Genomic DNA, 27,500 nt, shown 5'->3' with positions numbered 1-27,500 from the left:
ATTTTGCATGGTTTGGGCTCTGAGACACATTACCTTCAGGGCAAAGCTAGCGGTTGACTTGAAAGTCCTTGGCAGAGGGGAAGGACGGGGTGTACAAGTAGTGTTGTCATTTCAAGGCTCTAGTCCACCCCTTAGCAGTGGTGAAAAAAGGTGGCAGTAGTGAAAACCAGAAGTGACCAGTGAGAGCCCTCTTCTTCATTTGGGGGGGACCCTAGTACTTTGTCACAATTACACATTGGAGATGACGGTGTGGATAGTATGAGTATTGGGGCAACAGGTCTTCACTTGCCTTCTGTTAACATGCAGGAAAGGCTTTGGTAACCAGTAATCATGCCAGAGAATCCAGAAAAGAACCATGGCCTAAAGACTGTAGGGTCATTCTGTTTTCCCTGACATTCACATTCCTTTCAGGTGTAAGACAGACCCAGGACAATGGCTGCTACTCATGATTTGGAGATGAAGGTTGTGACTGTGGATGGAGACATGGAAGAGGAGCTGGACGAAGAGAAGAAAATGAGAGAGGAGGGGGAAGATGAAGATCACTTCAAGAATAAAAAGGTCCACAAGATTGTCTCAAGATGGATGCTTCCTGAAAATGCCCGAAGAACATACTTGGAGAGAGCCAACTGCCTCCCGCCCCCCGTGTTCATCATCTCCATAAGCCTTGCTGAGGTGAATATGTTGGGTGGTGAGCACTAGCGCAAGAACCACCGGGAAACTGCAAACAAACGGAAGACTTAGATAATCAGATCTAGATCAGAGACTGGAAAACGTGTGAGAAGGGAGCTGGGTGGTGGCTAGTAACGCACACCTGGGACTCCACCTCTCCCTCTCCAGAGCTCTCTTCCCAGGTTTTTCCTATGTTTCCAGTCACTTTCAGCCAAGGATTAAGCATTATTTTTCAAACAAGTCCCCTGCCCAGCAGTGACTACGATTCCTGTGGCTTCATTTCATTTTAGGTGGTGGGGACTTTAGAAACCAAATAATCATGTGATTGCAAATCGGTTTGGTCTTATGAACCAACTTCAATGGGCTAGTAAGAGTTAGAAGAGTTACAGGTTGCCTCCAAATTTCAGCAGGAAAAAAACGGGATCCTCTAATGATGTTTACAATGGGCAGTATGGATCGTGTTTTCAGATTCTGATCTAGTCAGCCCTCTTGTTTTCCAGAAAAGAATGCAAGGCCCAGAGCTGTGAAATGACTTGTCCCCGGTCACGTACTTAATGACTGGGCCAGGACAGGGCTTCCTCTGAACCTCATCAAACCTGGCTTTTTCTCCCTCACCATGAAGTCTCATAAAGGAATCTGCAGAGGACTTCAGGGGCACTAGGAAGTCCCTAATGTAATCCTCTTAATTCCCACTGATGCCTCATCTTCCTTATCAGGGACTGTATTAGTCAGGGTTCCTTAGAGAAACAGAACCAATAGGATATGTACACACAAACATACACATTGTCCCTATCTATCTATCTATCTATCTATCTATCTATCTATCTATCTATCTATCTATGTATCTATCCACACACATATATTGGAAGGAGGGAAGAGAGAGAGAGATTAATTTATTTTAAGGAATTGGCTCATGCAATTGTCAAACTTGGCAAGTTCACAATCAACTCGCAGACTGGAGACCTAAGGGATAAGAGTTGCTATTGGAGTCCAAAGGCCATCTCCTGGCAGAATTCTTTTTTCCTCAGAGGAGGCCAGTTTTGTTGTATTAAAGGCCTGTAACTGATTATATGAGGCCCACTCACATTATGGAGGGTAATCTGCTTTACTCAAAGTCTGCTGAGTTAAACATTAATCACATCAAAAATACCTTCACAGAAACATCTAGAATGATGTTTGACCAGATATCTGGGTACTGTGGTCTAGCAAAGTTGATACATACAATGAACTATCATAGGGACGTAGCCTCTTATGGATTAAAGGTAAAGCTAATTAGTGTAAAGATTAGATTGTGCGGAGAAGATTTTGTCAAGGCTGTTTTTGTTGCAGGGACATAGGTCTAGATTTTCCCAAAGGGCTTTATTGTGAGACAACCTGCAACTAGAAAGCCATCAGAATTCTTTCTGCTTTTTTTCAGCACCTTATCTCATGTTATCCTTCCAATCTATAGATTGGCTGGCCTGTCCATGGTCCAATCAGGAGTGTGTGTGTGTGTGTGTGTGTGTGTGTGTGTATGTTTGGGTGGTGGTAGGGTTGGAGGAGAATGGGATAAGGTCACATGGTACAAAATATGACTGCCTAGACAGTGAGTTCTATGGACAAGGTGGTTTTCCACAGAAGGATCATGGGGCAGGTGCTGAGATATCTGCCTGTCATAGAAAGATCAACTTCTTTTTTATGAAAAATTATTTCCAATAAACTTTTTATTTTGGAATAATTTTACCTTTATAGAAAAGTTGCAAAGACAGTACAGAGAGTTCCTGTATACACATCACTCAGTTTCTCCCATTGTTAATATTTTATATTTTCATGGTCATTTGTTAAAACTAAGAAGTTCACATTGGTATATTGCTATTAAGTAATGTTCAGACTTCATTTGGATTTTCCTAATTTTTCCGTTAATCTCTTAAGGTCCCTCCTATACCCTCAAACCCAGGGGTCACACTGCATTTAGTTATCATGTCTCCTGTCTCTCTGATCTGTGACAGTTTCTCAGTATGTCTTTGTTTTTTGTGACTTGGATAGCTTGAAAAGCACTTGTCAGGTATCCTGTAGAATATTCCCCAACTGAGGTTTACCTGGTGTTTTTCTCATGATTAGACTGGAGGTGTGGGTTTTGGGGAATAACACCATAGGGGTGATGTGCCCTTCACATCACATCACATCATATTATGTCATATCATCAGGGACCAGGGGACAGCTACATGACATGCCTGGCGACATTAGCCTTCAACACTTGTTTGAGGTCATGTTGGCCAGTTTTTTCCACTGTAAACTTAAAGTTACTATTTTTTGTTTTTTCCTATCCTGTTCTTTGGAAGCCTGCAGTGACTCAATTTCATACTAAGTTGTAAATGAAAGACCAAATGGTGGGGGTAGGAAGATGAGAGTGGTGAGTATTTAAGAGGGAAAAGGAGTTCAGAAAGAGTCTTCTTTACAATTTGGTTTCGGGCTGCTCCTAGTCAGTGGAGGAAGTAGGATATGACTACAGTTAAACGGTCAGATAAACGGCAAGGAAATTTGATTCGGTCATCTTCTGAGCACATGCTATGAAGTGGCCTGCTTGAGAGCTAATCATCTGAAACAAAGGTACTGTCCATGGGCTTGAATGGGTCCTCTGCAGAAGGTATGGTTAACATTCACGTCTGCTCCTTCCTGTCAGCTGGCAGTGTTTATTTACTATGCTGTGTGGAAGCCTTATAAACAGTGGATCACCTTGGACACAGGCATCTTGGAGAGTCCATTTATCTACAGTCCTTTGAAGAGGGAGGAAGCCTGGAGGTTTATCTCATACATGCTGGTGCATGCTGGGTAAGGAATGACAGTTAAGTCACTGGTGTTGGAGGTGACTATAAGTGATTGGAACCCCTAACATTTGTTCAGAACTTTATGACTGATAAAGCATCTCATGTCCATAACCTTATATGATCATCACAGCACCCCTAGGAGACAGGTGTTACTCTCACCGTTTTATGTCTGAGGCTTAGGACAGGTAGTAATTTGCTCCTTGTCATACAGCTAAGTTGTGGAGCTAGGACCTCAACCCATTAGTGCTAACTCCAGGTCCACTGTACTTTATATTGCATTATAATGGTCTAATATTGGTATTTATATAGGAAGATTGAGAAGAGACCAAATCATTATCAAACCAAAAGTATGTTCCCCTAGTTGATGTTCTTAAATGTTCCCTTTAGGATATGAAACATCACTCCCACTCTTTCTGCCCCACCACACACTTAAAAAATAATTTACGAACATTTTGATGAGTGTATAATGCTGTTATCCACCTGGAATAATACAAGCCATAGGAGCTGCAGTGTCTGCCTTTTAGTGTTGCTTATAGTTTCTTAAATGCTAAGAGCGGTCTATGGCCTTGCTCAGAATCCACGATTTACCATGTCCGCTGCAGACAGTGCACAGTGTGCTGCTGGCCCCACTCTCTGGTGGACTCCGGGGGATTCAGGTGAGGCCAGCTTGGTCTAAGAGACCTCTGCAGCCCTCAACCTTGAAGGATGACTCTGGCCGGTGGGTAAACAGGCATCCATGGCAGGACACAGGGCTCAGGGCCTTGACAAGTCAGGGACAAGGTCATCAACTGCCCAGTTTCTGTGGATACTTCCACACTTTGGTTTTCCATTTAACAAGTGTGTTCTGAGCAAATGTGGCTTCTGCATTCCAGTGCTTTAAAAATGACAAGGAGGGAACAGTTTACTAGTAATGTAAGGCAGTACAGTGCTAAAAAGTAACACTTTTTGGATGCAAGTAACCAAAAAAAATTAACAGGGACTTAAAAAAATGGAGGTCAATTTTTTCCCTATATGAGAAGCCCAGAGGTAGGTGGTTGGTTTGTCAGTTTACTGAAGCCAGGACTCTTGGCCCTGCACTGGCACCTCTGCTTTGCCCTTAGCCTTTCTCTCATGGTTGCAAGTTGACTGTTGTAGCTCTGCATTCAAAGCAGAAAGCGGGGAGCAGTAATTCCAGGTCCTGGTGACATCATCCCTTTTGTTAAGACAGAAGCACTCCTAAGTCTCCCGGCAATGCTGCTTTTACTTGCATCTCGCTGGCCAGAACTATGTGCCCCAACCTAAGAGAGGTGGGGAAGGTCAACATTAGCTTTTCCAGCTTCACTGGAGGAGGAGGAGAAGGGATAGGAAATCGGTGTTGCATAAGCGACAGCAATACAAACAGAAAGAGGGAAAGATCAGAATGGGAATGGCTTCACAAATGATATGGATTCAAGGTGGGCACTTGAAGGGTAGATAAAATTTGGAATAAAAAATTAGTATTTCTGGTCTGAGAATATGATGGGATCTCATCTGTCTGCCACTTTGACTCTTGATGTTGAGCAGAAGAGATCTTAGGGTGATGCGCTGGGGTTTTTGTGCTATTGCTCATCTTGTCTTCCAGCTGTTGCCGGAGAGATGGATGAGATGGCTTTCTTTGATATTGTTGTTCCGATTCACAAAGTGCACATATTTCCAAATCCCCTTTATGCCTGAGGTCTCCATAAGACTAGTGTAACTGTCCTTGCTACACAATTCTGTGCGGAATTATGTTACCTCTCATATGACTTTGAAGTGGGCTTGGATAGTGAGCTGTGGCTGGGTGTGCACGTGGCCATAAAGGTAAGTCATCTGTGCTGCCAGGTGTGCCCAGAGAACCTCTTCACTGGTCTGCTGGGTATTTATTAAGGAGATTGTAATGTAAAACACAATCCCTAGAACTAATATGAAAGCTGTTGCACCTTGTGGAAGGTCCAACACCGATTTTTTTTTTAACTTTTTGGTTTAACCTAGAATCTTAAAAAAAAAAAAAAAAAAAAAGCATTGTGCTGCATAGCAAGTAAATTGAGGATTACTCTCATGTGGGAATTTACCAAATTACATTCAGAGATTCTCCAGAGATACTTGTAGGGTTTGACAAGCAAAATAATGACTTTTATTTAAAAATATTTTTTTTACCTATTTAAGAACTATAATAAAAACATCTATACTCAAATATATTACATGCTAAATTGTAGTACATGGGAGATACCAATTTTAGACAGTGTTACTAAGTAAATTTATTTTTCCATTCTTGTACGCTTTTTAAAAAAACTTTCAAATGTAGAACTGGGAATGAAGTTCCTCTGGCCATCTGTTTTATGAAAGAATATTCTGAGAAAGCAAGACAAGTTGTTTAGAAGCCTATTGAAATTTGAACTCCATTTGAGTGAATCAGGATTTTCTAAATACTGTGTGATCTTAACAAAATCAAATGCTGAAGTTGACAGAAGCTGCCAATTGTCATCTAAGCCTAATTTCAAGTTTATGTTCCTTAGGCAATTCTCATTGCTCTCTGGTGTTATATCGGTGATTGTTATAAAATAGAACTTATAAAATAAATGTATACTTCTAAAATGCTCTTTCACCTGCTAAAAAAATTAGAAAATGAAATTTGAGTTAAGCAATTCCATACCTAGGAACAATACCTCAATGCCTATTAATCTCCCAAGGAAATAATGGCCTGAGTCAGCCCTAATATCTGACAAACGTGTTTGTCTCTGCAGAATTCAGCACATCGTGGGGAACCTTACTATGCAGCTCGTTTTGGGTATTCCCTTGGAAATGGTGCACAAAGGCCTCCGAGTGGGGCTGGTGTACCTGGCAGGAGTGATCGCAGGTTAGTGGTCTGAGGCAAACGTGACATCAACACCGTTGGGCTCTGAGGAGGTTATAAACAAAACAAAGGTAATACACTTTGATAATGGCTTCTTATTTAAGAGGTTGTACTCCTAATATGTGCTAGGAAACCTGACAAGTACTGGAGGTAAGTTAATTAGAGATACTGGAAATCAGATGAGCATATAGAAATAAGTCATTGTGACTATCCTCAGGGATCGCACGGTCAGACAGGGTTTTGCACAATTGAAAAGTGTGAGTAGGTTGGGGCTCAGGTGTGTACACTGGGTAAAGGCCTAAAGACAGATCATGAAGGCCCTTATGTGTCAGAGTAAAGATTTTGGGAAGTAACATGATGAAATTTGCATTTAAGAGAGAGAACTTCAAAAGAATGTAGGGAGTAGTTAAAGGGGGCTAAAGACTGAGTAGGTACTAGCAGCATACAGCAGGGATCTCTAAAATTATGTGTGCTTAAGATGACTCATTATGGTGTGGACAGAAAATATTGGAACGCCTATCCATCCACTACTTGTTGGAAACATTTTTTAAAAAAGTAAACTTTATTTTGAGATAATTATAGATTTGCACTTTAGTTGTAATAAATACATACCTAGAGATCTCATGTACCCTTTAACCAGCTGCTCCCAATGGTAACAACTTGCAAAACTATAGTACTGTACCACCATCACGATATCCACATTGAGAGGGTCAAGGTAGAAAACATTTCCAGCCCCCGAATCTGTACTCTCTTCCCTCCCTTCCTGACACTCTCCTTTACCTTGGCAACCAGTAATCTGGTTTCTATTTCTGTAGGGGTGGGCATAAGTAGTAATGCAAATTACATTATTTAGTTGTAATGCAAATACATAATATAACAATTAATAAATAATAATACATGAATAAACTGTTTCATGTACTCAACTATAAACCTACTTTTGCTCCCCCCTGTATGATTTTCTCACTTCAAGAATGTTTTATAAATGAAAGAGTGAAGTAGTTAGCGTTTTGGGATTTGTCTTCTTCACTCAGTATAATTCTCTGAAGATTCATGTAGGTTGTTACTTGTATTAATAATTCATTCATTTTTATTGCTGAGTAGTAGTCTGTGGTATGGATGTACCATCCGCCCTTCAGTCACTGGAGTGTATCTGGGTTGTTTCCAGTTACACATAAAACTGTTATAAATGTTCATGTACAGGCTTTTGTGAATGTAAGTACAGTTTTATAAGCATGAGTTTTCATTTCTTTAGAATAAATGTCCAAGAGACAGATGCTGGGTTGCATGGCAGTTGCATATTTAGTTTTTCAAGAACCAGCCAAATGTTTTCCAGAATGGCTATTTCATTTTACATTCCTCCCAGTGTTGTATAAGGGATTCAGTTTTCCACATTTTTACCAGCACTCAGTGTTATCACTATTTTTTATTTTAGTTGTGCTGCTCTTAAGTTGGCAGTGCTATCTCATCGTGGTCTTAATTAGCATTTCCCCAGTGGCTAATGATATTGAACATCTTTGCATATACTAATTTGCCACCCATATCCCCTCTTTAGCGAAACTGTTCATGTTTTTGCCCATTTCCTAATTAGATATTTTTTTCCTGTTGAATTTTTAAACTTCTTTATATATTCTAGATCCTAGTCTTTGTTGAAGTTTACAGATACTTTCCCTCAGTCTGTAGCTTGTCTCTTCCTTGTCTTAACAAGGTCTTTCACAAAGCAAAAGGTTTAATTTTGATAAAGTCCAGTTTATCGTTTTTTGCTTTATGAACGTGCTTTGTGTAAGAACTCTTAGATATGTCTAAGAATTCTTCACTGAGCCCTAGGTTTTAAATATTTTCTCCTATGTTATCTCCTAAAATTATTGTTTCCTTTTCTATTTTTTCTTTTTTTTATTGTTACTCAAGTACAGTTGTCTCCTTGTTCCCGCCACCACTTTCCCCTGCCCCACCCACCCCACCTCCCACCCTCAGTCCTACCCCGCTTTGGCTTTGTCCATGGGTCCTTTCTACACGTTCCTTGACGACCCTTCCCCTCCTTTCCCTTGTTAACCCTCCCCCCTCCACTCTGGTTATTGTCAGTTTGTTCTTTATTTCAATGTCTCTGGTTATATTTGCTTGCTTGTTTTTTGTTGATTAGGTTTCACTTATAGGTGAGATCATATGGTTATGTTTTATGTTTTACCTTTAAATATGTGATCCATTTGAGTTGGTTAATTTTTATATAAGGTATGAGGTTTAGATTGAGGTTCTCTTTGTTTGCCTACTTGCCTATAGACCTCTAATTACTCCAGAATAGTCTGTTGAAAAGACCATTCTTCTTTCACCGAATTGCTTTTTTACCGTTGTCACAAATCAGTTGGCTGTGGTCGTGTGAGGCTATTTCTGGGTTCTCCTTCTCGTTCCTTGACTGCTGTGTCTATCCCTCCACATAGTCAATACCTCTGCCACTATACAAGGTTTGAAATTAGAGTGATTCCTCTCATTTTTTGCCCATTAAAAAAAATAAAAAATAATTAGTTATGCATTTTACTTTTACTAAAACATGGGTATCTAATTTTCTGGCTTCTTTTTTTCTGTGACAAGAAAAGGCTTTTTAGTAGTAAGCTATCTAACAGATGTTGAAAAAACAAACACAAAATGTGTCCCTTCAAGGACATATCATTTTTTTCCCCCCAAGGAATAAGAATGTAACTGCTTTTCCAAAAATACTCATGCTATGAAAAGGGTATTTTGGAAACTGGTTATTGGAAATCATTCCATGTTTATGCAATTTTGCTTCTGAAAATGATGCAAAAACTCTTATTCACATTTAGAAAGATGGGAAACAATTTCTTAATCTGTTCTAAAATTTCTCAGTGAAGAGTTTTAGTGCATTTTAAATTTATTTATGGAAACACTTTCTGATTAGTTTGCAAGAACTGACGGACTTAGGAATGGTGAGCATTAATAGCCAAAATTATTGCAATACAACAGTATTTTTGCAAATTGGAGTAAGCTCAGCCAATGATACAATTCTTCCATTTTAAATTAAACATCATTTAAAAAAATTTATATTTTGGTTATGACAGTAATTAAAAGAAAACTTCTATAGAAAAATAACCAAATTTAAAAGTATACAGTAGTCCCCCTGTATCCACAGGGGATATGTTCCAACCCCCAGTGGATGCCTGAAACAGTGGATAGTACCAAAAACAGTGTGCGTATGTGTGTGTGTGTGCTGTTTTTTCCTGTACATACATACCTATGATAGTTTAACTTATAAATTAGGCACAGTAAGCCCTGGCTGGTGTGGCTTAGTGAATTGAGTGAATTGTGGCGTGCGAAGCAAGGGGTCACTGGTTTGATTCTCAGTTGGGGCACATGCCTGGGTTGTGGGCCAGGTCCCCAGTAGGGGGTGCACAAGATGCAACCATACATTGATGTTTCTTTCCCTCTCTTTCTCCCTCCTTTTCTCTCTAAAAGTAAATAAATAAAATCGTTTAAAAAATTAGGCAAAGTAAGATATTAACAACAATAACTAATAAGGAAATAGGACAATTATAACAATGTACTGTAATAAAAGCTATGAGAATGTGGCCTTTTGACATATCATATTGTGCTCTGTGATACGCTGGACAAAGGGATGATTCATGTCCTGGGCTGGATGGAACAGGATGGTATGAGACTTTATCACGTTACACAGAATGACACTCAATTTAAAACTTGAGAATTGTTTATTTCTGGAATTTCCCATTTAATATTTTTAGACTGCACTTGACCACGGGTAACTGAAACTGTGGAAAGGAAAACCACGGATAAGGCAGGGTGGGGGTGCTATTGTATCTGTATTTCTGTGTCATGAAATTTAACCAGGATTTGAAACAATAGTGAAACTGATTTAATAACACTGTTCATTGAAAGGTTGTTTTTTCTTTTAATTAAAGATTTTTTTAAAGAGCTGTTTTAGGATCACAATAAAATTGAGAGAAAGGTAGAGGTTTTCCCAAACACCCCTGACTCCTATACACATGCATAGCAAACCAGAACTTCATTGTCTCACAGTTCTGGAGCAGAAGTCTGAAATCAAGGTGTCAACAGGCAATGCTCCCTCCTCTGATATCGGTGGGGGAGACGCCTTCCTTCCCTCTCCCTACCTTCTGGTGGCGGCCATCGGTCCTCAGCATTCCTTGCCTTGCAGCTGCAGCACGTCAATCTCTGCCTCCATTGTCATGCGGCATTCTTCTCTCATGTATCTCTGTCTCTTCTTATAAGGCCACAGTCATATTGGTTTAAGGGTCCACAATACTCCAATATGACCTCACTGTAACTAATCACATCTGCAAGAATCCTATTTCTAAATAAGGTCGCATACTGGGTGCTACAGTTTAGGACTTCCACATACCACAATCGGATCCATGACAATGCTCGAAATTTTTTTACCAATCAAAATTTTGCCAGCCTCCTAGAACAGTGGGATGGAGAGCAGAAAGCAGTCACGAGATAGATTTGGCAAGGTTTAGTGACGGCTCCCCATCCTATTTCCCTCCCACTTTTGTGAATCCTGTTCTTCCACCTTCTGCTTCTATTCCTGCACACATCTTTTTCCTGACCTTTTGTGATCGTCAGGCTTTGCCTGGCTCCAGCATCTACATTCCTTTTCACCCACAGCTTGATTTCAACCTGTGGAATCAGCTCTGCCCCAATTCCAGAGAAAGAGAAAACATGAATAACCTGTTCAGAGCCTTGCCTATTTTTTGCAATAGCTTTTTGGCAGCCGTCTTTTCCCTGTTCTGGTCTATCCTTCACACTGCTGCCTGGGTCCCCTTCCTCAAACACAGCTTAGGTCATAGTTTGTCCTTCTTAGGCGATTTTGAGTGGACAAAAGAAAGTTGAAATGTCCAAGATTGCTTTTCATTCCCCTTCACTGCGTGGGCCCCTCGCCTTTCTTTTCTTTCCTCCCTTCCTCCTCCTCTTCCTCCCCTCACTGCCCCCATCTACTCCCTCCCCTGCTCCTCCATCCTTCCCCATCCCCCTACTTCCTCTTCTTTGTTGAAGAATAAACTCCTTTTAATATTAAAAATATATATATATGAAAACTTTAGAGAAAGGCTTGATTAAAAAAAAATCTTTCTATTGAGGTATGATTGACATAAAAAATCAGTACAGGACTGCGGGTGGAGATGGAGGCGTAGGTAGAAACACTTCAACTCACACAACCATAGAAAGAATTACAACCAGATCTCAAAAAACAAAACAAAACAAACCACCCAGAACCATCAAAAAATTGAGCTGTATGGGAGTCCAACAGCCAAAGATTTAAAGAAGCCACTTTCATCCAGACAGGTAGGAGGGGCGGAGTCACAGAGATGGGCAGAGAGATGGTGTGGCACAGAGAGGCAGCGGCGTCCGTGGAACGGGCGATCCCACATTTATGTATAGTGGATAAAAATGGGGGGGGATATCTCAGGAGCTGAGCTATCACAGCCTCAGGCCAGACCACACAGCCAAGGGTTCTAGCACCAGGAAGAAAAAAAAAAATCTGCCTTACCTCTGACTGTAAAAACCAGTGGGGGTTGGGCTGGTGGAAGAAACTGCGGGATTTTTCGCTGCTTAAAGGGGCCACACACTTAGAACATATGCAAACCCACCCACTCTGGGTTCCTTTACCAGGGCAGCAGCTGGAAGGGCAACAGTCACATAAGGAAGTGAATGACGTGACTGGACATGGGGCAAGTGCTGGGCAACCTCCAGGAGCCGGGCAGAGGCATTGTCCCTTCTCCCAGCCCTCACCCCACACACAGCTACAGCAGTGAAGTGGGTTGCCCCACCCAGGCAATTACCTAAGGCTCTGCCCCACACAATTTATGGGTGACTTTTCTACAATAGGCCATGCTACTAAGACAGGGAGTAAAACCAGCTCTACGTAATACACAGAAACAAACAAACAAGCAAGCAAAATATAACCAGAGATATTGAAATAAAGAACAAACTGACAGGAACCAGAGGGGAAGAGAAGGGCGGTAGCAGAGGAAAGAAAGGGAAGGGTCATTAAGGAATGTGTATGAAGGACCCATGGACAAAGTCAAAGTGGGGAAGGATTGAGGGTGGGAGGTGGAGGTGGGTGGGGTAGGGGAAACTGGTAGTGGGAGAATGGAGACAAATGTATTTGAATTAAAAAAAAAGAAAAACCAAGGAAAAAAATTACATATTTAACGTATATAGCTTGATGAATTTGGAGATAAGGATACACCCATGAATCCATCGCCACAATCATTGCCGTATACACATCCATCATCTCCAAAAGTTTCCTCCTGTCCGTTGTCTTTTTTGCTTTGCCTTTTTTGCGTTTCAGCCCAGGTACCCTCCCCCTGCCCAAGCCCAACAACCTGATCAGTCATCAGAATCACCTAGAGCGCTTGTTCAACTGAAGCTGTCGAGAACACCCCAATCTACTGAATCAGAATCTCTGGGGATATGGCCCTGGGATCCATGTGTTTTTCTGTTCAGTGATGTATAACTGACGTATAATAATAAACTGCCCATTTTTAAAGTGTACTATTTGAAAAGTTTTCATATGTGTATATAACCATGAAACTATCACCAGTCAAGATAATGAATGTATCGGTCACTCCCCCAAAAGTTTACTTGTGCCTCGGGAATCCCATCTTCCTCTTGCCTCTTCCTGCCATTCTCCCACTTCCTCTGGTTCTGCATTTTTTTTTTAGTTCATATAAATGGAATCTTAGAGTATGGAGTCTTTTTTGTCTGACTTTGTCGCTCAGCATAATTACTTTGAGATTTATCCATGTTGTTGTGCATCTCAAGAGCCGGTTGCTTTTTATTGCTGGGTAATATTTCATTGTATGGATGTATCACCATTGGTTTATCCATTCTCCTGTTGATAGACTCTTGGGTTGTTTCCAGGCTATTATAAATGAAGCTACTATGAACCTTTGTGTGCAAGTCTTTGTGTAGACAAATGTTTTAATTTCTCTTGGGTAAATACTGAGGAATGGATGGTGGGATACTGTCACAGGGTGTGGTTAACTTTTAAGAAACTGCCAATCTTCTGAAATAGTTTTACTGAGATATAATCCATCATATAATCTACCCATTTAAAGTGTATAATTACATTTTTTTTTGTTAACTCACAGGATTATGCACCTATCATCATCATCTAATTTTATAACATTGTGTCCCCCCAAAGAAACCCTGTACGACTAGCAGCCACACAATGCTCTTTATCTTACACCCCATCTCCAGCCATGGACAACCACTAACCTACTTCCTGTCTCCAAATTTACAGATTCTGGACATTTTATGCAAATGGAATCATACATATGTGGTTTTTTAAACTGAGCATAATATTTTCATCATTCATCCATGTTGTAGTATGTATCTTATACTTCATTCCTTTTTATTACTGGACAATATTCCATTGCATGGCTGTACCACATTTTCTTTATCCATTCATCAATTGATGGACATTTGGGATGTTTTCACTTTTTGGCTATTATTAATAATACTGCCATGAATATTTGTGTGGAAGTTTTCATGTGTAACTCAGGTATATAATCTACAAGTGTAACTGTTAGGTCATGTGGTACAAAGTGGTACCATTTTACATCGCCTCCGGAAGCTCTAGTTCTTCCACATCCTCATTAACACTTGATATTGTCAGTCTTAATTTAGCCAATCAGTTGGGTGTAAAATAGTATCTCATTGGGTTTTAATTTGAATTTCCTTAAGATTATTGATGATAAATATCTTTTCATGTGCTCATTTCCTATCCATATATCTTCTTTGGTAAAACATCTATTTAAATATTTTGCCCATTTAAAAATGGGATTATATTCCTTATTATATATAATAGCATCTATTATATATTCTGGTTATACATCCTTTAAGTATATGGCTTGAAAATATTTCCTCCTAGTTGTTTGTCTTTTCATTCTTTTAATATTGATAGTATCCTTTGAAGAGTAGAAGTTTTAAATTTTGATTAAGTGTAATTTATCAGTTTTTAATATTTGGGAATGGGGTTTTAGTGTAATACCTAAGAAATTTTGTCAAGCCTAAGGTCACAAAGATCTCTCTCCTGTGTTTTGTTCTAGATGTTTTATAATTTTAAGCTTTATATAGGGAGCTATGATCCATTTTTATACACGGTACAAGGTATGTATTGAAGTGTCTTTTTTTTGCATGTAGATATCTAATTGTTCCAGCATTGTTTTTTGAGAAGATTATATTTTCTTCCCTGATTGCTTTTGCATCTAGTTGAAATCACTTGTCCATATACAGCATGTGGCACAAATAAAGCCCCTGTTTTTAATTACAAAATCATAAGCATGTAATTCTGTAACATAACAATATCACACTGAAGCACACCATATGACATTTTAGGTGAGATGCTCAAATTAAAACTATAAATTATTACACCTATATTATTACCCTAGCAACCACACTCTAGCAGGCCTTACTTCTGCCAGACTCTATATATGCATGTGTCTACTTCTGTACTATGTTTCACTCATATACTTGTTTATACCGTACCATATTGCTTTGATTACTGTAGTTTTCTAATAAGTCTTGAAATCAGAAAGTGCTATATTCCAATTTTACTCTTTTCCAAAGTTGTTTAGGCTATTCTTGGTCCTTTGCATTTCCGTATCAATTTTATTATTTTTTTTAAAAGATTTTATTTATTTATTTTTAGAGAAGGGATGGGAGGGGTAAAGGGAGGGAGAGAAACATCAATGTGTGGTTGCATCTTGTGCATCCCCTAGTGGGGACCTGGCCTGCAACCCAGGCATGTACCCTACACTGGGAATCGAACTGGTGACGCTTTGGTTTGCAGGCCAGCACTCAATCCACTGAGCCACACCAGCTAGGGATTCATATCAATTTTAGAATCAGCTTGTCAATTTCTACAAAAAAGCTCTAATGGGATTTGGTTTTTCTTTTTTCTGTTCCTATTTTTATTTTTTAAAGTATATCATTGATTATGCTATTACTCTTGTCCCAAATTTTCCCCCTTGGCCCCTCTCCACCCGGTACCCCCATTTCCTCCCTCAATCCCCTCACTTAGTTCATGTTCATGGGTTGTGTGTATAGGTTCTTTGGCTTCTCTATTTCCTATACTATTCTTAACATTCCCCTGTCTCTTTTGTACCTACCAATTATGCTTCTTACTCCCTGCACCGTTTCCCCTATTCTCCCCCTTCTGTCTCCCAGCTGATAACCCTCCAAATGATCTCCATATCTTTGATTCTGTTCCTGTTTTGGTTGTTTGCTTAGTTTGTCTTTTTTTAGATTAGGATAGTTGTGAATTTGTTGCCATTTTAATGTTCATAGTTTTGATCTTTTTCTAAAATAAGTCCCATTATCATTTCACATAATAATGTCTTGGTAACGATGAACTCCTTTAGCTTTCCTTGTCTGGGATGCACATTATCTGCACTTCCATTCCAAATATTGGCTTTGTTGGATAGCCTAGGTTGTAGGTCCTTGCTTTTCATCACCTTGAATATTTCTTGCCAGTCTCTACTAGCCGCAATGTTTCTTTTGAGAAATCAGCAGACAGTCTTATGGGAACTCTTTTGAAGGTAACTTTCTGCTTTTCTCTTGCTGTTTTTAAGACTCTCTCTTTATCTTTAACCTTTGGCATTTTAACTATAATGTGTCTTGGTGTGGTCCTTTTAGGGTCCAACTTGTTTGGGACTGTCTGTGCTTCCCGGACTTGTATGCCTAGTTCCTTAACCAAATTAGGGAAGTTTTCTTTCATTATTTTTTCAAATAAGTTTTCAATTTCTTGCTCTTCTTCTTCTTCTGGCATCACTATGATTAGGATGCTGGTAAGTTTGGAGATGTCCCAGAGGCACCTTATATTGTTCTCGTTTTTTCAAATTCTTTTTTCTTCTTGCTATTCTGATTGAATGCCTTTTTCTTCCTTATGTTCCAAATTGTTGATTTGATACTTAGTTTCATCCCCTCCGCTGTTGGTTCCCTGTAGATTTTTCTTTATTTCACTTAATATAATCTTCAATTCTGTATGGGCCTTTTATATGCCATTGCTATACTCAGTGAGTCCTTTGAACATCTGGATAACCAGTGTTTTGAACTTTGTATCTTATGGGTTGGTGATCTCTGTTTCATTTAATTCTTTTTCTGGAGTTTTGTTCTGATCTTTCAATTGGGCCATATTTCTTTGTCTCCTTAATTTGACCACCTCCCTGTGTTTTGCTTCTGTGTATTAGGTAAAGCTGGTTTGACTCCTTGTCTTAGTAGCATGGCCTTTGTAGAAGAGCAAACCTGTAAATTGTGTGGGGCAGAGCCTTGGGTAATCACTTGGGGTGGGGCAACCTACTTTACCTCTTTGTGGCTCTGTGGTAGGGGTGGGCTTGGAGAGGGGACAATGCCGCTGCCTCGCTTCTGAAGTTTTGCCTTTGAGGAAGCTATCTCCCAGCACTTGCCCTGTTTCCAGCCTCCTCACTTTCTTCCTGTATGCCACATGTGCCCTTCCAGCTGTTGCTCTGGTGCTGATTCCCCAACGGGGGTAGGTCTGCATTAAGTCCTAAATCCATGCAGGCCCTTTAAGATGAGTCTCTTGATAATCTGGCAGTTTCTTCTGCAGCCCACTCCTATTGGTTTTTACAGCCAGAAGTTATGAGGATTTATCTTCCTGGCACTGGAATCCTGGGCTGCTTGGTGGTCTGGTTTGGAGCTGGGATTCCCTTGCTCTCGATGTATTCCTCTCAATTTTTACCCACTGCAAGTAAATGTGCACGCACCTGTTCCGCTGCCTCTCCACACCAATCCTGCGGCTCCATGCTCTACCCACCGCGCCCTGCCTCTCTGTGCCTCTCCACCTCGTTCTGCATCTCTGCCCCTCCCACCTGTTTGGATGAATGCGGCTTCTTTAAATCCTTTGTTATCACACTTCCATACAGCTCGATTTTCTGATGGTTCTGGGTGTTATTTGTTTTGTAGTCTAGATGTAATTTTCTCTGTAGTTGTGCTAGGAGGTAAAGCATGTATATCTATGCCTGCATCTTGATCAGAAGTCCTCGAAACATGTCTTTTTACTCTGGCTGCTTGTAAGATTTTCACTGATTTTGAGCCATGTGATTTTGTTGTACTTTGGTGTGGTTTTCTTCATGTTTCTTGTGTTTGGGGTGTTTCTGAGCTTCTTAGATATGTGGGGTTATAGTTTTCATAGAACTCAGGAAAAATTTGGCCATAATTTCTTCAAATATTTTTTATGTACCTTCCTTCTCTCTTCTCTTTTGGGGACTCCAATTATGCATTTATTAGGCTGCCTGAAATTGACCCACAGCTCATTGGTACTATATGTATTTTTAAGAATATTCTTTTCGGTGTTTCATTTTAGATAGTTTTATTGCCATGTTGGTTGCCATGTCTTAACGTTCACTGATCCTTTATTCTGGAATGTCTTTTCTGCCAAAAATCTCACGTTTATTTTTTCATCTTAGACATGTAGTTTTCATCTTTAGAAGTTTGATAAGAGTTCTTTTATATCTTATATGCCTCTACTTAACATATATGGTTGTAATAATTATTTATTGCCATAACTGCTAAACCTAACACATGTCAGTTTGGGTAGGTTTTACCTTATTTTTTTCTTCTTATCATGAGTCACATTTTCTTGCCTCTCTCTTATGTCTGGCGATTTTTGTTTTGAGGTTAGACATTTTACCTTTGGATGATGGATATTATTGTATCCCCACAAATATTCCTTACATTTTTTCTCATAATATTTGCTATGTAAAACTATGTTTTTGAATCGTGTTTAGTGCTAATTATTCCTCACTGCTGGTGCAGTACCCTCCTATGTACATTACTCAATGTTGTATGGATTATGACATTTTCTAGTTTGGAAAGTTACTGAGCTCTCTCTGGTGCTGTGTGAGCAGGAAGTACTCTTTCCTCTACTCCTTTCTGGTGGTTCTTTTCTTCATTTGGATAATTTCCTCATACACTCCTCTTTGGAGTCCTCTTTCTATGTAGGTCTCTCTTTTCTGGTACTGTCTTTTGATAGTCTACCCATGTTCCCCTTCCATGCACTGCAGCCTGTGATCTCTCTTAAGGCACTAAGCTGGGCAATCAGGCAACTCATCTAATTTATTTTGTATCTCTCAGGGTTGACTGTCCTTTGTTCTCGGGTGTCCAGTATCTTGAAGACCATTGTTTCATATATTGTTCAGTGCTATTAGCTATTTCAAGTGGGAGGGTAAGTCTTATCCTTGGGACTTCATCATGGCCAGAAGTGGACATTTGTATACATATTTAAAAAATAAATTTCCTGTATGATTAAGATGCAACAACCGTAGCTAACCCTAGTCTGTAAGTTGAGAACCACTGCTCTAAACCCATTGAACTACTTAGTACTGACCTTTAGTCATCCATATACCTCTGTTTCTATTCTTTGCTTTTCTAGATCCCTACCTCCTGAATATCTTCTTGTCCTTTCTTTTTGCTGTCCAAAATTTAAAGTTTCTTCAGCTTTTAATAAAAAAGCTATCATCTCCTTCTCAGAGTAGTAGGGCCTCCACCTTTTTATTGAGAGTCATTCCTTTCTAGGTACTTCCATAGCAAATTTATTACATTAAAACCTGTAGTTGTTATATTCTGCATTTGATGATTGTTTGCTCATCCATTTGTGAGATTCCTAAGGTCAGGTACTTGGTCTGTTTTGCATGAAGTAGTATTATACTGTGTCTGAAGGAATGGAGGGCCTTGAAAGCAAGAGACCAAATAAGTACTATAGAGAGGTGGTTTTAAAGCCTTCCTCCAGTTTTTTTTTTTTTTGGTTCAGGCAATCTAAGATTAGGCTAACAAATAGATTTCATCTTACTTGGTGAATCTGATTGAATGGTATGTTGAGAAGAATTCTGAGGCCAAATCCTGACTCCATGAGAAAGATAGTCATTAGATAAGATAAAATGTTGGCCTGTCTTAGGTATTTTGATAGTTTTGGCTAAACATGTAGGATATTTTGGAAAAAAAAAAACCAAACAACAACCTAACAAGCATATAATAAATGTCAAGTAGTGTTCTAAGCATGATGCACATATCAACTCATTTACTTCTCCTGACAACCCATTGAAGTAAGTTCTGTTAATATCCCCATTTTGTAGGTAGGGAAACTAAGGCATATAGAGGGTTAGAAACTTGCTCAAGACTCTTAAGCAACTCGTAATTCTGGCTCCAGGGTCTATGCTTTTATCACTTCATGCTGAACATTCAATGTTTCAGAAAAATTGAGGTAGTTAGCTCACATAGCTATACTTTTATAGTATGGAAGGAACAAAGTGAATATGTTGTTTGTTAATATGATAATGACCCATGCTTCCCAAACTTTTACCTTAGATTAGAAAGATTTATCTTTCATAATTCTCATAGTCATGTCTGATCCTTTGTGTTTTATTTCTTTAGGATCCCTTGCCAGCTCCATCTTTGATCCACACAAATATCTTGTGGGTGCTTCAGGAGGAGTCTATGCTCTGATGGGAGGCTATTTTATGAATGTTCTAGTGGTAAGAACTTTGGGAATGTAATATATGGACTTTTTTTTTAAACAATAACTGGTATTTGGTTTAGGGAATTGTTATTTATTAATAGTTAATGAGTGCTCATCTTCCTTTTGACCACTAGAGTTTTTTCATATTTTATCTTTATTTTTCCCCAGTCTCGAAACTAATGAATACTCAATAAAATTTTAAATTGGAAAATACAAAGTCAAAATCCCCAATATAGTATGTTAACAGCTTGATATACATCCTTTCATATCTTCTTTTTGTATTCAAAATCCTACCAATATTAATACTACAAAAAGAGAACTACCCTTGCTGTGTTCTGCATTTTAACACAGAGTGTCCTGACCAGGTATCTATCCACGTCAGTACACAGAAATCCACCTATATCTTTTCAAGTGCTCCACAGCACCCCCAAAGAACTGCATCCTGACTATTTAATGTTTCATTGAAAAAAATGTGGGGTGATTTCAGTTTTTCACACTTACAAATAATGCTGTAAAGAATGTTCTTTTATGTTTATCCTTTTGCATTTGTGTGATTTTTTTTTTGTAGCATAATTCCCTAAAAGTGGATATCAAAGCCAAATCATCCTCCAAAGTTTACATACTGTTTTACATTTCCATGATATAGTATGTGAGAATGTCAACCTCATTTTAAAACAGGCTAAAAATCCTGTCTAGTTCTTAACCTTTAATCATGTAGGTATACTTTACAATATAAAGTAGTTATAGTTTATTCATATATGTTTATATATCTGTACTTTAAAAATATTGGAAGAGGAAAAATATGAAGCAATTATAAAACTGTTCCAAAAATAGAAGTCATTTAGAAAATTTTTTTTCATTCTTTGGCTTGCAATCCATTAGTGGTTGTGAACTCAGTTTAAGGATTGTGAAAAATTAAGCAAAAAGAAAACAGTGAAAAAAATTTCCAGTATGCCTCATGCATAAGAATTAGTTTGATTTATGTGTGTCCTGGATTTTTATGTATATTATTTATTACTGTGAGTCATAGTCACAACAGTTTGAAAATAATTTATTTAGAATGATCATGGCTAATCCAACATCTTTACTCCTTGGGAAGAGAGTGAATAACTTGAAAGGAAATGGATATGTAACTCAATAAATTAAAGTGGCAACGTCTTCCTGACTTCATTCTCCAGTAACACACGAGGTTATGCAAGCTGGACTGAGATGTGTTTTTCCTGACCAACATTTAAATTTTTTTGAAATTATCTAAAAAAAAAAAAATAAGGTAGTACTCCAATTTTAGTTCTTTCCTCACTCCTATTCAGAAAGAGGATAAAGAAGTATCAAATGAATGTTAACCAAAAAAACTTGGAAATGTATCATCAGACTTATTTTGACAGTATACCTGTCTGTCTGTTTACTTATCCATCTAATGTTATGTGTTGATTTTGTTACTTATATTTAGATCATTTCCTTATAATAAAATTGTGTCTAATTTACATCATGCATGGAGTTAAACGTCATATTTCAATTTAGTTCTCAAAGTGCACCAGAGTTGTATTTCCCAAATATATTTGAAAACTCAGCTATTAATTCAATACTTTGTTTTGCAAATATCTGACACTCAGACTTTATTCTATGTGAAAAAGAAGATGAAGAGTACAGTTGAAGTTTCATTTGCCAATAGAAAGCTTATCTTATTTTTATTTATCTTTGCAAGAATTTTCGAGAAATGATTCCTGCCTTTGGAATTGTCAGACTACTGATCATCACTGTCGTAAGTAAGTTGGTTTTGTGAATGTTTCACATCTTCAGTTTTACCGGTTCATCCTTCAGATCTTCTCACATTTCCTATACACTAACATGGAGGATGACTGCTAGCCTGGTCAGAAAATTGTGAGCTCCCATAGCCCTAAGCAAAAAGGTGTAAATGGCGGGGTTTTCACAGACCCTCATGGGTGGTTCTTAGAGTAGATTCTAGGCTCCATCCACTTCAACCACAGTCACTTCATTTGTTTTATATACTAAATTTTTCTTGTTCATACATTGGATTCTGTATATAATTTTTTTTTCTGAAAAGGGAAAGCTTGAAAACCACTTCTATCTATGTCCTTCCTCAATATCTAAATTTCCAAATTAAAAAAAAACTAATCTAGGATGTAAGCGTGGAGTAGTCCTGAGGACTGAAAATGAGTGTGGAGGAGTTGGAAATGAGAGTTCAGGGAACTAACAGGGTGACAAATAAGGGTTTTGACAGCTCCAAGAATTACAGAAGAGAATTACATACTAAAGAAATTTTAGGAGGACTGTTCAATCTGGAGAAGAGGTGGGATTTTAGCTGAGTCCGAAAGTCAGGGTAGAGTTTTGGATGGTGGCGGACTGCACAAGGTAGAAGAAAATGTCAATGTGAGAATGTCCAAACCTGGAAAGAATTTTCATGAGTTTCTTTGAGCCAAACTGATGACATAGGCTGGGGAGCAAGATCTCAAATGCTCTGGAAAGTAGTTTTGTAGCTTCTTTTATGCATTTGAATTTAAGGAGGAAAGTAAGGAAAGATTGGAGAAGGCAAGGCAGGGACTGGATTAAAAGATAGTTAGCAAGTTAGGTGCTTTCTTGAGGGTTAATACACCCTTCCAGGGGTATTTAGACATTTCAAAGGTGTGTGAACCTAGGTGCACAAGAACAATAGACAGGGCTGGCTTAAAACCTTTCACTAAACAAGTTACAGGGTTGGGGCTTGGCAGCTTACCCACCATGACCTGCCCAGTTAGGGACTTATGATCAGCTTGCTCTGTGAGGTTACTTTCTAAAGAACCCTTTTTTTCATCCACAAAAACAAGAGCAAAAGCACGGCCAGTTACTTGTGTTTCCAGAGCTGATCCAACTGAAGCTGTATCTGCTCAGAGGGTGTGGGGAGAAGGGCAGATGTTGGGGTCAGACTGTGGAGTCAGATTTGAGGGCCAAGATAGAGATGACACTTGACAAAGCCTAAGGTTTTGGCTGTCCACATGGTAAGAAAAAATGATTCTGCTTATTGGTGTCAAGAGTTCAATTATACACACTGTGGGAACAGGGATAACTGCCTCTGAGAAAAGTGACTAAATTCAGTTTATGAACAGCTTAACTGTAAAAACAATGTTTGATCCTGATAGAAAATCAGTGACTTGTTTATAGTCTATACCGTACTCTGTCATCAGAGGTGTCCAACCTTTTGGCATCTCTGGGCCACACTGGAAGAAGAAGAGTTGTCTTGGGCCACACACTAAATACGTTGCAACGCATAATCACAAACAAATCTCAAAATGTTTTAAGTAAACTTACAATTTTGTGTTGGGCCACATTCATAGCCATCCTGGGCTGCATTCTCCAGAAGAAATCCAAGAGGTGGGGGAAGGCTGTTAGTACAGACAGGGGAGCAAGTCTGGGAGTGAGTTAGGAGTTGTTGCAGGAGCCAAGGTGCTGCCTGGGTTGTTAAGAGTCACAACCAGACCCAAGAGACAAGTCCTTTGATGGAAAAATGTTGTTACACAAGTTACCTTGTTCTTCAATCTGCTCTTTTGGGTAACTATGAGTGACTTTTATAAAATAAGTCTTACACCTTTGATGGGGAAATTGTTTTTATACTCTTCTTGAATAATCTTCAATGTTGGAGTAAAAACCCAATGTTGCTCATGCACATGGTTTCTCCAAACATAGTTTATGTAACGTTATGTCATTTGAGGTAAGTGATAGTCACTGAATGATGTGCTTTTATTATATTTTACAAACAGAGGTAGAACATGCCAACATTAATCTTCCTCACTTCCCTGCATACATCATTTCTAAAAGTTCTTTGGCCTTGTTTACCTACTATTTTAAATTAGAAAAGTTAAAACACACCCTAGATTAATACAAGAACATTTTAATTTTAAAAACATTCTGTTGGGAAAGTGTGTGTATGTGTGTGTGCATGTGTGTGTATTTTAATGGTAATAGTTGTTCTTAATTGTGGAGGACAATTGGCCTTAAGCATCTTCCTTCATTAAGCATTATTTGTCAGATGTGCCTTCTGACAAAGCAACTGAGCTTCCCTTTGGGAAAAATTAAAGAAATCTCACATTTTCATCCTTCCAAAAAAAAAAAAAATTAAAGGCAACTGTCTTAAAATGAGTGCCAAATTTTTAGTGAGGAGAAAGATTTGATTTATTGGAATAAGGGCATCTTTTCAGGTGGGAAAACTTGTCTTTGATTAGAGACTGCAGCAACTTACAAGCAAACTCCCCCAGGAAGCAGAGCCAGACAGAGCTGTGTGGAGGGGGGCAAGATAAAAGAGAAATGAGATAGAGAAATTGACATGCTAAGGGTTACAAAGACTTGTTGTGAGTTGGCCCCCTACCCTGAAGACTAGACCAGAGTAACTGTTTCCAAGCAGTCGGCCCTATTCTCTGGCAGGGTTTTTCTTATACGTTTCTAGTTCCATCTCTGTATGTCATTTACATGGGATCAGGAAATGCAAATGATTGAAAATACCATAAAGCCACATTTAGCCAGAACGTTGTATAATGGCCATTTACAATTAAATTAATATCGAGTACTTCCTTGATCTCCATTCCTGTCCAGTGACTTCAACCTCAATACAGTACTGAAAGGGAAAGGAGCCAGAACACATGGTCCTGAAGCTATTTTCCCAAAGGCAAGGACTAGTCTTTCCCTCTCCTGGGACACAGTGGCTCACTAAGTGGAGCACAGGGAATTGGGGAATGGGTGTGGAATGTGACAGCTGCAGGAGATGTTTCCAAGTTCTGCACATGTTGGGCAGAGTTCTAGGCTAAGAACCCTGGAGTCTCCTTTCGCAGCACAGATCTGAGCTATTTGAAGAATGTCTAAGTTTTGGCTCTGACTGTTCATTAGAGAATGTGGGCTCATTCCCTTTCTTGGCCCATCTTCAGTACTCCTGATGGAAATCACAGGCAATGCGTTTAATGTAGAGGATGAGAGTGGAATCATACTGCTTAAGGTTCCAATCCTGCCCCTGCCTCTGAGCTGTGTTAGGTACTTGGCCAAGTACTTAATCTCTGTGTCTTGGTTTCTTTATGTATAAAATACCCCACCATTCCTCACTTGGACTGCTGAAATAGCAGTAATCTAGCTGGTCTTCCTGCTCCTGTCCTTGCTCACCTATGGTCTAGTCCCTATATAACCATGAGAATGAGCTTCTAAAAACCCAAGATAGATCATGTCACTCCTGTGCTCAAAAGCTTTCAAAGGCTTCCTATCACTCAGAACAAAAGCCAGAGTCCTGGGGGGACTGTCTGAGGGAGGGGGGCAAAGGGGGAAAAGTCAGGACAACTGTAATAGCAAAATCAATAAAATATAATTTAAAAGAAAGTCAGAATTCTTACATTAACACATAAGGCCCCTACATGGTCTGTGCCCTGCTCATCACCTATCACTTTGTCGCTAATGGTAGTCCAGAATCACTCTGGAAGTCTTGTTAAAACAGGCCATGAGCCTTACCTTCAGAGTTTCTGGTTCATTAAGTCTGCTGAGGGCCTGAGAATTTTAACTTCTAATAAGCTTCCAGGTGATGTTGCTACTGCTGCGTTGGGGTGAGGAGGGAACCACACTTTGAAAACCACCTACCCAACAAGATCAACGGCTTTGGCATTCCTCAAGTACGCCAAGCACATTCCTGCCTTAGGGACTTTGCATTTGCTCTTCCTGCTGCCTGGCAGACTCATATTTCAAAGGTCAGCATGCCTTGTTCACTTATCTTCATCAAATGTCATTGCTTAGCGAGATCCTCCCTGACTCTCCTATTAAAAGTCACATCCCAGTTCTCCCTCCTCCCTTTGTATTCCTCCACAGCATTAGCACCACTTGACACACTGTGTGTTTTAACTTGTTTGCCTCACTTATTAGCTCTGCAAGACAGGGCTGATCTCACTGCAGTATGCCCACCACCTAGAACAGTGCCTGGCACATAGGAGATAATAAATACTTGTTGGGTGAATAAATCTGCAAAACGGGATAATGATTGTACCAATTTCTTAGGGTCATTGTGAGGATCAACGATTGTAAAGCTCTTAGAACAACATTTCGCACAGAATAAATCTCAATAAATGTTAGCTGCTACCATTATTAGCGGGAAACCAAAAGCATTTGGTGCACTGTTGTGGAGGCTTTGATGCTTCATCAGGTTGCCTTTCTTCCTAGTTGCATCGGATTTGGGATTTGCTCTGTACCGAAGGTTCTTTGTCCCTCTAAATGGGTCACCGGTGAGTTTGGCTTATTTTTTTTCTCAATGAAAATTTGTTTACCTATCCTATTAATAGTTAAAAAGGGTCATCAAATAGGGGCAAAAATTCTGTGATTTAGGGCAGTAAAATTTCCATCCGGAGAAAACTGAGAAAACCAGACTTTTGGATTGTCCCTTTCACTTAACTCTCTCATGGCCCTGACCACTGGCTCTACTTCTCTGCATCGGCCATACTGGTAGCCGTTCCGGAACAGGAGAGAAGGGACTTCGCTGTTCACAGAGAATGAAAAAGCAGGGTGGAAATCAGCAATGAAAATCTGGGCCCAGATAAATTTAAAATATAAAGAAAACTTACAAAGATCTCATTTTATTGGAATTAGCCTTTGAATTTGGTAGCTGCTGTGTTTTAAATCTGACATGCGGGAACAGATTATGCTGCTATAGAGATCCCTCATACAACTCAACTCTGTTCTCTTGGTTGGCTCTATATAGAACCCCCCAAAATGGGATGATGATCAAGAAGAAAGAGAAACAATCGCTCTATCTTGTGTACTCAGAGAGTCAGTGAAATGACGTTTTCTAGCTTTGCATATTTTAGAACATCTCCACTCTGTGCACCTGGAGTTTTGTGTCTCTTGCCTGAGCTCCTTGTTCTTCAGACTTTAAAAACTCTTGTGTGATTGTGATGGTATTTGTTGTTTTGTAAGAGAGGTGCAACTGAAATATGTAATTAGTATTCTTTCCACTTATTTCCATTTTCCCCCTTTTCTCCTAAGGTGTCTTTTGCAGCTCATATTGCAGGTGGACTTGCTGGAATGTCCATAGGTTACACCGTGTTTAGCTGCTTTGATAAGACACTGCTGAAAGATCCACGGTTTTGGACGGCAATTGCAGCTTATTTAGCTTGTGTCTTATTTGCTGTGTTTTTCAACATTTTCCTGTCCCCAGCAAACTGACCTGCTTCTAATAGAAATCAATGAATAAAAAGAGCTATCTGGGGAAAAAAAAAACCCTGGAGAACTCTATGAAGAAATGGAGAAGTCCCAGCAAATGCTAACGATTTTAAAAGAAGGCAGACCACCACTGAAGTCATCGGTTGCAAAGATCTAACAAAAGACTTAGGTTTTAAGGAGGGGCTTTCTAAATGCCAAGGGAGTGAAGAGGAAGAGAGAAAAGGGAAGTAAAAACCAGAACGTGGGTCTTTCCCAGGCATATATGGTGTGCATGCAGGTATCCTCTAAAAGGGACTTGTTCTTGGAGGATATATTGTAGGGATAGCTTGATAGAATCCATGAATACTACACTATGCTGATAATAAAAACTTTTCATACTCATGCCAGATTACTGATAATCACTTTTGATCACTGTTTCAGTTGACAGATCACTGAGGTGCTTTATATACATTACTGCTAATCTTTTTTTATTTTTTTT

At 39.2% G+C, this 27,500-nt stretch overlaps 1 protein-coding gene across 1 annotated transcript; it reads left to right on the top strand.

Annotated features, from left to right (window-relative positions):
• The first annotated feature begins 401 nt into the window (after window positions 1-401).
• RHBDL2 (rhomboid like 2) lies at window positions 402-27,025 on the top strand. The gene is made up of 7 exons (XM_054571573.1): window positions 402-672; window positions 3,332-3,480; window positions 6,218-6,330; window positions 19,762-19,862; window positions 21,552-21,612; window positions 26,027-26,088; window positions 26,846-27,025. Exons 1-7 carry the CDS (start codon window positions 433-435, stop codon window positions 27,023-27,025), a joined length of 906 nt encoding a protein of 301 aa, XP_054427548.1. The 5' UTR covers window positions 402-432.
• The last annotated feature ends 475 nt before the right edge of the window (window positions 27,026-27,500 follow it).

This window comes from Pteronotus mesoamericanus, unplaced genomic scaffold, assembly GCF_021234165.1.
Source record: "Pteronotus mesoamericanus isolate MK-2021 breed Mesoamerican mustached bat unplaced genomic scaffold, CSHL_Meso_final contig_221, whole genome shotgun sequence".
In the NCBI taxonomy this organism is placed as follows: domain Eukaryota; kingdom Metazoa; phylum Chordata; class Mammalia; order Chiroptera; family Mormoopidae; genus Pteronotus; species Pteronotus mesoamericanus.
The sequence above is the reverse complement of the archived record's forward strand: the minus strand, read 5'-3'. Positions and strand labels throughout refer to the sequence as shown.

Bases quoted from the DNA above. Each gene is read 5' to 3' on its own strand.
- RHBDL2 (XM_054571573.1), top strand. From the start codon at position 433: ATGGCTGCTACTCATGATTTGGAGATGAAGGTTGTGACTGTGGATGGA. The intron at 3,481-6,217 runs GTAAGGAATGAC...TTGTCTCTGCAG, and splicing joins TACATGCTGGTGCATGCTGG to AATTCAGCACATCGTGGGGA. The intron at 6,331-19,761 runs GTTAGTGGTCTG...TTATTTCTTTAG, and splicing joins CCTGGCAGGAGTGATCGCAG to GATCCCTTGCCAGCTCCATC.